General features: G+C 40.6%; 1 protein-coding gene across 9 annotated transcripts in view; it reads left to right on the plus strand.

The window, feature by feature from the left end:
• The window catches only part of LOC121192299 (sodium bicarbonate cotransporter 3-like), a 34,449-nt gene that overhangs the window by 11,864 nt on the left and 8,436 nt on the right, over nucleotides 1-14,149 (plus strand). For 4 of the 9 annotated variants that reach the window (XM_041053917.1, XM_041053911.1, XM_041053916.1 and 1 more), the window contains exons 3-13: nucleotides 242-391; nucleotides 2,591-2,729; nucleotides 3,530-3,690; nucleotides 3,820-4,008; nucleotides 5,028-5,411; nucleotides 9,140-9,255; nucleotides 10,093-10,250; nucleotides 10,954-11,041; nucleotides 11,275-11,421; nucleotides 11,862-11,968; nucleotides 13,410-13,584. In XM_041053917.1, coding sequence (XP_040909851.1) covers nucleotides 242-391; nucleotides 2,591-2,729; nucleotides 3,530-3,690; nucleotides 3,820-4,008; nucleotides 5,028-5,411; nucleotides 9,140-9,255; nucleotides 10,093-10,250; nucleotides 10,954-11,041; nucleotides 11,275-11,421; nucleotides 11,862-11,968; nucleotides 13,410-13,584 — 1,814 coding nt within the window. The remainder of the gene's footprint in view (nucleotides 1-241; nucleotides 392-2,590; nucleotides 2,730-3,529; nucleotides 3,691-3,819; nucleotides 4,009-5,027; nucleotides 5,412-9,139; nucleotides 9,256-10,092; nucleotides 10,251-10,953; nucleotides 11,042-11,274; nucleotides 11,422-11,861; nucleotides 11,969-13,409; nucleotides 13,585-14,149) is intronic. The other 5 variants (XM_041053918.1, XM_041053914.1, XM_041053915.1 and 2 more) reach the window with 4 other exon arrangements.

Below are 14,149 nucleotides of genomic sequence, written 5' to 3' on the forward strand. Positions count from 1 at the left end.
AAGATGAAACAATTATTTTTTCTTTGCCACCTAATTTGTGGTATTCTGAATTACTTATCATAATACTTATGATGCAACTGAAATTGTAAATTGGATTCCCTCTTTTAAGCTATTTTAAATGTAATATTTTTACAAAAAACTATTCCTGCTTTCCTGTTTTTCTTCCACTTTCCCTTTCCAGTTTGTGTGAAAGACAGTGTAGAAGGAAGGCTGTTTGAATTGCACCTTTCTTTTTTCCCAGGCCACAGAGCAGTGTATGTAGGTGTCCATGTTCCTTTTGGAAGAGAGAGCAAGCGGCGGCATCGGCACCGAGGGCACAAACACCACCGAAAGAAGAAAGAGAGAGACTCAGAGGAGGGGAAGGACGATGGCAGGGAATCCCCCTCTTATGGTTGGACACTAACTTATAACTCCATTAAGACATTCACACCACTCTTGTTTTTCTATTTTTCTCTCAGTTCCACTCTCTAGTCTTATTTTCTATTCCACATAACTGTACCTTGCAGATAATGTCTACCTTTAAGAGCTTTCAACAGTGTTTGTTCATACATTCACAGGACTCACCTCAGACCCTTGTAATATCGAAACATGCATATAAAGTTGAAGTTATACAGTAATGAGTAAATGTAATTTTTCACTTTAAACCTTTGTTGGGAAAGCAGTGGAGGGGGGGGGGGGGGCAAGTGTGACATTATGATGTGGTTTGGAATCAAATCCCCCTTTAACAATCCACAGAATGACAGGTTAGAGCACCACTTTGCTTTAAGCCCTCTGTGTTTTTCCGTCTTTCAAACAGTTGTGAATAAAACATTCAGCCCTAAAAGGCATTAAAGGCCACTGGGAACCAGCCTCTGACACTGATTGAAGATTGACATTTTAAGGGGTGTATGCATGTGTTGTGTGAAAAGTTGCTGCATCACCTCAACTGCAAGACTCATAAGTACCCAAAGTGCTTTGAGCTCTATGAAGGATAAACTCATGCTTTACGGCAATAAATGATTATAGCAGTAGTACGGTCCTGTTGCCATTTTATGCGAATACTGAGGGCACAATGTATCATGATTTATCAAGATGAATGTTCTGAACATCACTTTCCCCAACCACATAGTTGGACCTACTGTTGGTGCCAAAAAATTCATCAACATAGCCCACATTGAGTAGAGACGCACACACATATCTCATATAACTGCTGAGTTGGGTGTGAGTTAAGATATACTGAAATTCCTGCTGCAATGTGCCACTTTATCCTCCATTTCTGTATGATTTTCCTGTTCTGTTCTGTTCTGTTCTGTTCTACATGATTGTTGTGGTAGGTGATAGAAGATTAACAAAAACAAATCATGAATGAGTAAGTCCCATAAATTATATTCCAGAACTTAAGTTATAATGATGTTAGCTGTACTAACATTTCATGTTTTCATTAATGAATGCCAAACCTTATTTATTTGTATTGCACTGTTATTTTAAATACTGTGTCAAAGCTAAAAACAAAGTAAAATTTATTATTAATCATCATGTGACTCTTGCTACCGACTGCAGAAATGTCTAGCAAAAATGACCATCTTTATGCTCAGGTATAGGTGTGGAGTAATGGTGAGCATCAGCAGCGTCAATATGGTGTGTACTCACATGTGTCAAATACACACCAGATCATCGAACCATCGAGTGCCCATGTGCTAACAGAAAATAACTCTCCCTTTTTTGCTTCCAGTCATTCCATTTATACCTCCCTGTGACGTTTGGTCTTGTAATCTGCCATATCTATTTCCGTGTTGTCTCTGGTTCCAGATGTCCTGATATCTGCCCTCTAATTCAGTCAGACATGAAAAGAAAATTCCTGGAAAGCATCCAAGTTTTCATTATTCTCTCTTGCGCACTTCTCCATTTCAAAAAAAAAAAAAAACCTCAGCATCAAGCCTGGAGATGTATTTATTATCTACCAGAATGAAAAGCAGTTTCAGTAATGTACTGGTCTTATTGTGCCCATCCTGAAAACATTTTCTTGTCAACTTCAGAAGGCATTAGTGCACTTGTATTGCCCAGCCAAATGGATCCCATAGAATTCTGTTTCATCTTACTTCCATCTCCTTTTATTATGCTCGGATTTAATCTCTGTTTTTGCAAGGCATTTTCCCAAGTCATGTTCTATAGCTGAACTCACAAAAAAGTAAAGTACAAGACAGGAAATGCATGCTAGTCATAGTTCAGTAGTACTATGCTGTGTTTGAGATTAAGGCATCCTCTTATGATATATGTTTCTTTTTTTATATATTTTTGGTAACGGCATTGTTTATACCCACGTTTACTAGCTTGCAGTCTTCTTCCCTGCCTTTGTTGGCATACAGCTGTGTTTCTTGGCACGTCTCAGCCATCTGTAAATCAGTAGAGTAGTGGGAAACCATTGGCAAGACTGCTGTGTATCAAGTCACCCATGTGCGCGTACATGTTCAGACAAGCAAAACAGGGCTAATAGAGGTCAAAAACTTCACAGGGTACCTTTAATACCACATAATGCCTTGAGAACTTTACTGTTGTTATCATTGTAAAGATTGTAAATATGACCTTTGGCCTTTGCCCACTCTGTGTCCAGACACACCATCCCAGAGGGTGCAGTTCATCTTGGGTACAGAGGATGATGACCTCGAGCACGTCCCCCATGACCTCTTCACTGAGCTGGACGAGCTTTCCTTCAGAGATGGCAGTGCCACTGAATGGAAGGAGACTGCCAGGTCAGTAAATTAACTTAAGGGGTGGGCGGCATGATGACAACCACATAATGTGAAAGCAATACAGAACTGTAGAATTCCGTAGATCTGTTGGCACAGTATTGTTTTTCAAGATTTTTAAGCCATTAACCATTAGTTTTTAGTTTACTGAAAACCCTGATTAGGTGCTGTGATTGTGACTGTTAGTCACAACTATTACCCTTTGTGGCTTCATTTACCTTACATTCACACATAGCTGTGAAAAATGCAAAATTTTTGAGTCCATTTGAGCCTTATGTTTTAATAATTTGGCAATTTTTCATCATAACTCTTGTGAATAAAGTTCATCCAGCAGTTTCTTTATTTGGAGAGCTCTATGTAACTTTAATGTAGCCTTCAGGATCTGCAGCAATACTGAAATATTTTCTTTTTCACAAGCTAGTCTCCACTTTAGAACTTAAGATCAAGCTCAGGTCAAAAAACTGTTTTTGTTTTTTTTTTAACTTAGAGTTTAAAATTGTGACTTAACTTGGCTGGCATTTCAGAGATTGTTCCCTCACTGATAAAAGTTGTGTTTAGTAAAGGGACAGATTTGGAGTATGACTCACTCAGTTTGCACTGCTTCTGTGTGCGCTCTGAAAAGTGAGATTTGAATTTGTGAAAGGAAAAATGTAGCTGAGGAACATGAGCCGGAGCGTTTCCTTGAACTATAATGCAACTCATTTTTTTTTTCTTAATTATAATTTGCAAATTCAAGAAGAACACTTATGCGTATGTGTGCATGTGTGTGTGCATGTGTGTGCTCTCTTGCTGTTTATTCACAGATGGCTGAAGTTTGAGGAGGATGTGGAAGATGGAGGGGAGAGGTGGAGTAAGCCCTACGTGGCCACGTTGTCACTACACAGCTTATTTGAACTACGTAGCTGTATTCTCAACGGCACAGTCATGCTAGATATGAGGGCCAACAGTATCGAGGAAATTGCAGGTAAAATTTACAATACACACTTAAATCACATCTTGAAAGACGTGTCATGTTCATACCATTTCTAATGCACTGTCATGAAAAGTGTGAGAGAAATAAAACAGTTAATCATCCTCCTTTTGTACAACTCAGACATGGTGATAGACAGCATGGTGGCTTCAGGCCAGCTCAAGGAGGATCTACGCGACAAGGTGCGGGAAGCCATGCTGAAGAAACACCACCACCAGAATGAGAGAAAGCTTAGCAATCGCATCCCTCTGGTGCGCTCCATTGCTGACATAGGCAAGAAACATTCTGACCCGCTCTTGCTTGAAAGAAACGGTGAGAGTCTGCGACACACTCACATTTCTTTTTCCTCCACTTTTTCCACCACTGGGGAACTGTTGCTAAAAATCCACTGTTCAAATCCTTCAATGCCAGCATAGAAGGTGGCTGGTAAAAGTGAGTAAAATCCAGAGAATGATTTGTATTGAAGCAGTTGGTTCCCTTAGCGAAAGAGAAATCTGGGTGCTAATGATTGTGCTAACCTGTATGGCTGGCCTGGCTTTGGGATTTGAATTAATGATTGTTTTCACTCCTTAGGGTGATACTCAGGAAAAAATGCTTTATCTGCAACTGGAGTCAGCATTGTGCATTTTTTGGGCATGGCCACAGTTGTGTTAATGGATGGTATGCATTTTTAGATCTTGGGCGCCAGCCTGAGGTTTTAAGAATGAAAGAATTATCACACTCTCTCCATGTCTGTGCCTGTGGTTCTTGTTGGGCTTGCATTGTCATATCATTAAACCTGAAATGCAATTGTGAAAGGTCAAAATGATATATTGATGGTTGGTGATGGTAATAGTTGTATTGTGAAGGATGTATGTCCTGTGCCAAATGAGTATGTACTGTGATTTATGACTGGTTTGTTTGTAGTAGAGCACATGTTTGCTTACAGTGCACTGACATCGTGCTAACTCATCCTCTCTTGCATGCAAGCCTATCTGAAGTTAGACTTGTGCCTCAGTTCAGTCACATTGTGTGATTGGTTTGTTTGAAATTGAATGAGAGAATTTGTTTGGCCCTTGCGGACACTCCTACATGCCTCACGGAATCATTCTTAGTGTCTTCTGCACACTTCCATGCTTTTTGCTCACGTTTCTGCAAGCATGAATCTCTCTAACTACACTTCTACCACGCTCTTGCTGCCCACCCCTTCTGGCTGTGTCTCTTCCAGATACCATCCTTGTGATGTACTCCTACTTCATATGTTTTTCCTCTCTGCTCCATCCCTTATTCCTTTCCCTCCTTCTCTCTCTCCCCTCTCCTCTCCATTTTTTTGCCATTGTCTCCTCTGTTAGGAGAGGGCCTGTCCTCTTCACGTCTCTCTCTCCAAAAGCCAGGGGCATCCTCCTCTGTCTCCAACCTGTCCCAGAGACGCGAGTCCAGAGTCTCCATCCTGCTCAACCACCTCCTGCCCTCTTCTTCCTCCAACACTGGGCTCTCCCCAGGCCCCTCGCCCCTCTCCACCCCTCAAAATACCCCTGCTTCCTTCCGGCGCTCCTCTCAAAGCCCACCACGCACCCGTGGAGCAGGACTTGGCCCTCAAGGCATCCCTGAGGTGGTGGTATCACCTCCCGAGGATGATGACCCACTAAACTCTGCAGAAGATGAAGTAGCATCACCACAGCTCTGCCGGCGAGCATCCTCGGCATCCCAAGGCCTCGAGCTGCTGCCCTTAGAAGGCAAATATATGTGTAGCCTGCCAGTGTGAGTCACGGCTTGAACAGAGAACACTAGCACTAGCATGAAAGCTCTGCTCCCCGTTAACTTCCAGCCCTCCAACCCTGTAGCCATCTCATCAATAACCCACAGCAAGGCTCACTCGCTAAGACTCCCTTTCCACTGTATTTATCCACAACATTTTTGACACTACTCTCTTCTCCACCTCATGATTCTTGCTTCTTCTCCTTCTATGTTTCTGTCTATTCCACTGACCCATTCTTTTACTAATACGTCTTTTTCTTGCTCAGAACTCCTCCTACCTCTTTTTGTCATTCAAACGTCTCTGTGTCCTTACATATTCTCAAGACATTCCTCAGCGTCTATGCCTTGCTTGACCCTGCCCCCCCCTCATACCTCCCTCACTGTGATTTCATGGCTGCCTTCCAAAATGTTTTGGTCTGTCTGTCTTTCCCTCCCATACTGCATCATATGTCCTGTGATATTTTATTACTATGTTTAGCTGTAAACACCATCCCACTAAGATCTGTCAGTAGGCGTGTCCCAATCACATTGTTCCTTTTGGCCACTGATCACAGTCTGAGGCATTTAATCTTTAGCATTTGCTGATATTATTTTATTTATTATTTACTTATAATGCAGTTGCTCAGTACACACTTATCTTTAGGTTGGCATACATGAAAATCAGTAAAGCCAGTTCAATTTAGATTGTACAGCAGGATATCCTCTTCAAGAGACTATGACTTCAATTACAGATTTCTGTAATTATTTCCTATGGAATTTTAAGTAATGTGTGATAGTGTTTCTTATGATATCCATAGAGAGCGGAGTGTTCATATGGATCTGCAATGACAAGCTTTGCACCAGATTTAGACAGTATCTCTAAATTTTGCTTCAGCTGGCGCAAAGTTGCTCTGGTTTTACTGCTGACACTCACACACACAGAAACTGACATAGTGCGTCCTAAATCCTTTTAGATGTAACATGTTTTATCCTCTGTTGACTGTCTCATTTTGAATACACACAGATATGAGTGTCATGCAATTTCTGCTTTTCCCATTGCATCATTTGGCACCCATGCTGTTCCTCTTCATCAATTCCTAAGAATAAACATTCTTTTACCCGATTAAGAGGGTAGTGAGGGCAATGTGCGCCAGCAGCATGGCTAAATATAAGCCTGAGACCAGGGTGGGTGTGTTGGTACTGTATGTACTATCATGGTGGCACATACAGTGACTTTTTGTTCCTCCCAAACCTTGTCAGTTTATTATTAGACTGTGTGTGTGTGTGTGTGTGTGTGTGTGTGTGTGTGTGTGTGTGTGTGTGTGTGTGTGTGTGTGTGTGTGTGTGTGTGTGTGTGCACGCATGTGTGTGTGCACGCACGTGTGTGTGGGTGTATGTCTGTTTGTCTCACTCTGGGAATGGCTCCATTTCAAAGTATGTGTTATTAGAACCAGTGATGACTTGGTGGGAGCTGAATCTGAAAGGTTGGGGTGGTCTTATTATAGCTGACGAGCTTCTGTAATTGTACCCCCTTCTAGGAAAATATACAGTATTTCCCAAGAGGCAAGCATCTTGACATCAGTGTGTGGGGTGTTTCAAGCCTTCATCATTACAGTTTAATAATGTGCTCTGGTGTACACTGTAGGCTGTAAAAACTGCAGTGTTGTAAAATGTTGACCTAAGACAGCTAACCATCTATTGAACAGAGATAAAGTGTTGGGGAGTCATTTACAAGAATCTGTCTGGTTGCCAATAATAGATTTCAAGGCTTAGAGGTTTCAAATGATTATAGTTAATGATGCAATTAGATAGATGTTTTTGCAGTTTTTGAGACATGCTGCAATGAAATTGAGTTGTCCCTTGGCTATTTATACATATTCATGCCACGAACCCACTGAGTATGAAGTCATGGGTGAAATACCTGTTTAGTGCATGCAGGAAATCACTGGTACACTTGCTCTATGTTATTATGGGCCCCACTTAAGGGCTTTTCAAATCTTAAGCATTTTTCTTCATCATAAAGCATCCACTCAATTGCCTCTGGTCAGTTTTAAAATAATAATGTGCACGTATGGTAACCTAATGTCATTATATAACCCCTGCTTGTAATTTCTGTGAGTCTGTACAGTGTAATGTAAACTGTACAAGGAACTGTAGATTATCAGCAGTAGATCAAACCTAATACATACATATATACATCAATAGAGCTACTAAACCAACATACCATATAAATTAATATCATCTCCTTTTGTCAGAAAAGTCCTAGTGCTACCAGTTTCACAAAAGAGAAAATCTGTATAATTTCAGTTATTTATGGTGCGTTTTTGCATATGAATGAGGTAGCACTGTGACGCCACTGTTTAAAAGGTTGGTATGGGGGAGCATTCCAGGGCTTAGCCTTCCTGAATGAAGTGTGTTGGCGGACGCAACCTAAACTAATCCCTGCCTTATTCCAAGAGGCTTTGTTGGGTATGTGAGCAATCATGCTCCTGTTCAGCAGTCACAGCTACCCAGCATCCACTGGGGCTACTCCAGGGTACAGTTCAAGGGTATGGCTCACTGGGCAAATCACATGCTGGCAAAAATTTCACGTTTTTATTTTGATTTGGAATTAATTGCAAATGAGAATGTGGCATATGAGCCTTTATAAATGTGTTTTGTTTGATGTTGGTTTGATTACACCTTGATGGCAAAATGAAAAATGTGTGCGGAATGTGGAAAATGAGAAAATAAGAAAAACCTGGTAAAAGAAGTGTTACTTCAGAATTTCAGAGGATAGTATTCACATGCTATTCTTTGATTCATTTCATCTCCCACTCTCATTTCATTTCAAGTGCTAGCGTTTCCTGTATCTGGTATGGCTCAAATCACATAAGCAATGTTGAAGTGTGCAGCCAATTATGCACAGAAATACTGTAGCTTCAACACTTGAAGGTGCTGAAGTCTGAGGAAGGTGAACTGTCAGACATATCAAACTCATCCACTCACCTTTAGCTTAATGCTGACATGAATTCAAGCTAAGAAGGGCTGACATAAACACCAGAGTAATGAGCTCACCAGATGGGGAGCAATCAGCAACAGCTCTGTGTGAAATAAATCGTCTTCCCTGTGGAGAGCCATCACAGTCTTTCTGCCCTGGACAAAATCATCAGACCTAGCATGTAGTGGTTCTGGTGGAAGAGAGCAATCCACTTGCAGCCAAAAAATGTAAAATGTTAAAAAGCAAATTCAGCAGCCACTACTTTAGTTTGTTTAACATTTTAACTGTTTTGTGTCTTATCAATTTGATTGCCACTTGCCACCTCTTAACTACACTTGATGTAGTGGTTTATTTTCCTGTTTAAAATGAACATAACAGAATGTAAAGATCACACTAAAATAGTACACTTTTAACCTGCAGCACTGCATCACAGGCATATGTGGGCAGCAGCCTGATTTCAGGATTTTGTACCAGGGTTGTTTGCCAAGAGAGAGTAAACGCCTGTGAAATTGCCTCCCATTTGTTGAGCCCATGCCATAAAGTAGCAGTCTATCACAGATAAAAATACCTTGAACATTTTTTCCTAGTTCTTCAAAATTAAAATCTGAGTAGAGAGAAAAAATAAAAGACAAACGGACAAAGACAAATAGCATTTCGCAGCCACACAGCTTTTCTTTTCCAGTCATTGCTTTCCAAGGCCTTACACACTGTCCATCATCGCTTTGTCTCTCCCCCTGTTCCTCCCAGGACCATTGGTATCACCGAACTCTGTCCCTAACAACCTGGATGGCAACAAGGCAGTGGAGAGGAGGCCGTCCAAAGTAGGGGTCAGTAGAGAAAGCAGCAGTGTCGACTTCAGCAAGGTAACCTAACCAAAGTGCTGAGCACAGAAACAGTCCATCATGGTGGAAGGGCCCATGACCAAGTCCATCTGTGTTTTTCCTCAGTTTCTGGACTTTCACTGACATTTCAGTGGCCTGTGTTGAAAACTGCCTTTATGAGAGCCAACATCACATACCCATCAGCCCTGTCTCAGCCCTGGCTCAGTAAGAGGCATCTTTAGTCATTGCTCCACCTGTAATGGAAAGAATTGATCATCAAAGTAAAATTCTTATGTAGTTATCTAACTGTGTTTAGTTTTGAAAATTCCTCCCTCGCATGGCCGCCATCCATCCTACTATTTTGTAGTTTCTCATCCATTAAAAAGAATGGCAGGCCGCCATAAGTAGTTATCATTATACAACCGTCCATTATGACTGCCAAAAAATAAGGTGCAGTGTTTATATGAGTCATAAGATACAAAAGAGGGATTAAGGCACAGTATTTCCTACATAAGGAAAAAATGTTGCCATGGACAGATCTGTATTTAGCATTGTACATAAGAGACATTATTCAGGGAACATGATAAGAAATGCATCACAACAACGGACAGTCTTTGCTCAGTACTATGTAGTTCTTAATATAGCTACTAACTTTCCTTATCTGTTATTTGTTATTATAGCTTCTCAACAATCTGCTGCCATCCCTTACATTCCCACATCTTCATCTCTTCACATGTGTGTACTTCTGTTGCACTTCCCGTGGCCTAGTCTCTTATTCTCTATCACAACTTCCTCTTCTTTGACTCTGTTTTCCCCCTGTTTTATTAGTATTTGTCTGTAGATCTGATTCCTCAGTTTCATTGGTTTCTTTGGTTTCAGGTGGACATGAATTTCATGAAGAAGATTCCTCCAGGTGCTGAGGCTTCCAACGTGCTGGTGGGAGAAGTGGACTTCCTGGAGAAGCCCATAATTGCCTTTGTACGGTTGTCCCCTGCAGTCCTTATCACAGGCCTCACAGAGGTGCCTGTTCCCACAAGGTACAATAATTAAGAATTGAATGACAGCATGATAAAGACTTTTGTTCTAAAAGTTTGGTATTTAGTAACAGCTATTACACTCTGACAGCAATTTAAAGAAAAGTGATTTATAAAACTCGTTTTCAAATGTGGGAGAAATGTTACTGTGGTTCTAACTGTATCTGTAAAGAAGCAAGACTAAGAGTCTAAAGTCATGCAAGTAGCAGAGAGCAGTGGCTTTGAAAAAGGGAGAGACAGCTGGATTTTTTTTGTAATTACAAATGCAAATCTTTGCATATAGTGGGCATAAAAAATGTTAATTTTAGCAGAGCATGGTGCATAACCAAGTCAGCAATGTCATACACAATTCCGCTAACAGTTTCACTCTATTCCACCAATCAATGGGGCAGTACCATGCCAAGAAACGTAACAATGTGCCAACAGAGGCAGGGTAGAAGACTGCTATCTAGCGAACGTGGATTTTAACAATGTGGGCATCAAAACATCGCCTTTGCAGAAGTTTTACAAGAAAGGAAATGGATTCAGCATGTTTTTTTGACCACACACAGTGCATGTCAGTGAGAAATGATAAATGCTGATTTAAGTGTTTACCAGAAAACTCCACAGTGTGCCTTTACGTGAATGCCATATACATTGTTGTGGTTAGTAAGCAGTCACTGTTGTTCATGGTGAATATGAGTTTGAGTGTGTGTCTTGTTCAAAGGTTTCTTTTCCTGCTTTTGGGTCCTCACGGCAAAGGGCCACAGTACCATGAAATTGGCAGATCCATGGCCACACTGATGACAGATGAGGTAAAACGCGTCTCATTAAAAACGTTATTTTAGCGTGACCACAAGTCTTAATGCTGTATCAAAGAAAATCTTTGGATTAAATCAGATTTTTAGGGGGATTAAAGATTTATCCGGTGGTGGTGGTGGGGGTGGGGGGGGGTTACACTGCCCTCACCTTGAATTTTTGACCATGTTGTGGACAATTTAACTTGTAATCACAGAGACAATAACTCCTAATAATATTAATTTTGTAGATTTTCCATGATGTGGCATACAAAGCCAAAGACCGAACGGATCTACTCTCTGGGATAGATGAGTTCCTTGATCAAGTGACTGTCCTGCCTCCTGGAGAATGGGATCCCACGATTCGGATTGAGCCCCCCAAGAATGTCCCATCTCAGGTTAGCAATTCTTTCTGTAAAAGATTGCATTATGTGTACTCATTGAATAATGCGTACAAAGGTGTGTTTTCATTTTAAACTTAATATTGTGGTCTATGGATGTATGACACTCACTTACATTGCTATGTACAACAAACATACAGAACTTTGCCTGGCAGGTATTGGTTCAGAGATCATTACCCACCTGTATACTAACAAATAACCAGCGAACACAGTAAACACATACTAGACCTCACATACTTTATCTAAGTCTGGTCCCACAATAATCCAGCTGTCGCTGACTTCATTGGTTTTTTATGTGTATTTTTGTATATCTCACCTTACTTCATACCACTATAATCACACTTAGAGTGCCCCCTTATGGACTTAAAACATCATGGCAGCAAAGTCATTTGCAATGCATGCAACCATATTATATTTAAATGTCCTTTGACCTGCAGCTAAAGAGGAAGAGACCATCCCAGCCTAACGGTACTGCATCTCCAGCTGGAGAACTGGAAAAGGAAGAGGACCATCATGCAGGGCCTGAACTGCAGAGGACTGGGAGGTGTGTACAGTACATTTTCTTGGCACAGCAATAACTTTAAATGACCATTTCTAAAGCAAACAGACTTTAATTACTCCAATAATTTGCAATATCACTTTTGTTTGCTAATATGTTGACAAAGAACTATTTGATAATTGAAGCATCTCCTAGTGGAATAATAACTTCATTAGTCTCAAGTAGGCATGTTTAATATATCATGTTGATTATGCTGAGACAAGTGCTTCATGTTAACAAGAGCTGCAGGAAAAAGCTCATTTAAGAAACTAAGGACCTCATTTTATCTTTAGTTACAGAGACTTATTTGATGTTACAATAATGAGAACTGTGGTGAGATGGATTACAAGAAATTATCAAAAGGATTTTAACAATATCCAAATATCAGACTGCAATAGTACTTGCTCTGTAACCACCATTTTGTTGAGTAAAAGTTTTTGGATTTGTTTCTGTAAGGTTCCTCACATATCCTTAAAGTAGACTAGAATCTGAAATATATAAAATGTAAAATTTTATAAGCTAAATACTACTATGTGTTTGTGCAGACACATATCTACTGTACTCTATGAACCTCAGATGCTGACATTTACGGATAACTCATGCTGGGTCTCCAGAGCCCAGGCCACACAGCGAGGAGAATGTGTTTATTTGAAACCTCAGACAGACACACACTCTGCGCACATACACATCAGTTGGGAGGCACTGTATTATTTACAGATTCACTCTCCTTTTCACTGCTACTATGAGGTAGCTACTCGGGAACAGAGGAGTATAAGGAGGTGCAAGAAGCTAATGTAAAGAAAGCTATCAGAAATGGGAACTACATAAAAAAGTCAGCGGGGGTTGTGCATCCAGGCAATAAAGGTATTCCAGAAGTGTGGGGAAAAAGAAAATGAAAGAAGACCTCACAGCAGAGCAATTGGACAGGTGTCAGAGAAAGGAGAAAAAGATATACAAGGTGAGAAATGGATTTCAAAAAATAGAATCCCTCAAAGGCAAAGTAAAAAGAGGCACAAGCAGAGAGAAGAAGTGCGGGTAGGGAGTAATTCTGTACAGTATATACAAGATAAACTCTACAAGAGAGTTTGGACTCAGACAGCAAGAGCACATCACACACACAAGATCACACAGCCTTCTAGGTTTTGGTGATGAATATTATAAACATACACACTCACAGTCTCATGACACCGCCTCTCTTTCACAGTTGGTACACTAACAGTGTTAATGTTAGCTTGACACTCAGCCATCCAAAATAATTCCTGTTCAGGCAAACAACAACAAACATAAAAGCACTCCATAGCAATTAGCTATGTAAAAAGGGTATTAGTATGTAGTAACCATTATTACAAAATTACAGTTGTAATCACCACGTTATCAAGCATGCTGCACTGAATTTCAACTATAAAACAGGATCTGCCTCTTTCAAATCTACCTCTTTTCTCTTTAGGATATTTGGAGGTTTGATCTTAGATGTCAAGCGGAAGGCACCGTTCTACTGGAGTGACATCAGGGACTCCCTCAGTCTGCAGTGTCTAGCCTCCATCCTCTTCCTCTACTGCGCCTGCATGTCCCCTGTCATCACGTTTGGAGGTCTGCTTGGGGAGGCAACAAAAGGCAACATAGTGAGTCTGAGAGCTTGGCACTTAAAAGTCAGTACTTGTGCTTTCCATGAATCCAGTGGGACCGCTGGTTGTCTTAAGTGCCATGTTGTACCAAATAAGAAATTAAGGACCTCGTAGCATTTGGTTATCAAATGTGAGTATTTAAAATATTTTTGTGCATTTAAAACGGATGTTATTCTGTTCCCCAGAATCCTCAAGTTAAAGCAAAGAGGTCATCTGATGTAACCTAGTCTTAAGAATTTTATTTCAAACACTGTATGCAACAACAGTGCTTTCTTAAACCATTGGAGATGAGATGATCTGCATACAGTCCATTCCAGTGATTGCCATTGCTACTGTTGCGCAAGGAAGAACCACATTTTCTAACTACATTATTTCATCACTTTTTTATAAAGCAGGTCATTTAGTGTGCCATGGAAAGTCACCTAATCTTTCACCCACTTCAGTGTTCTATTATATACTCATTTGAGTGTGTGTCTTTCACTGTGACATCTTTATTCACTGGCCAAAAAAGCATATGATGATTTTCTTAGCCTCCCATGCACTGATCTATTATCTCAGTGCA

This window comes from Toxotes jaculatrix, chromosome 13 (genome assembly GCF_017976425.1).
Source record: "Toxotes jaculatrix isolate fToxJac2 chromosome 13, fToxJac2.pri, whole genome shotgun sequence".
In the NCBI taxonomy this organism is placed as follows: Eukaryota; Metazoa; Chordata; class Actinopteri; family Toxotidae; genus Toxotes; species Toxotes jaculatrix.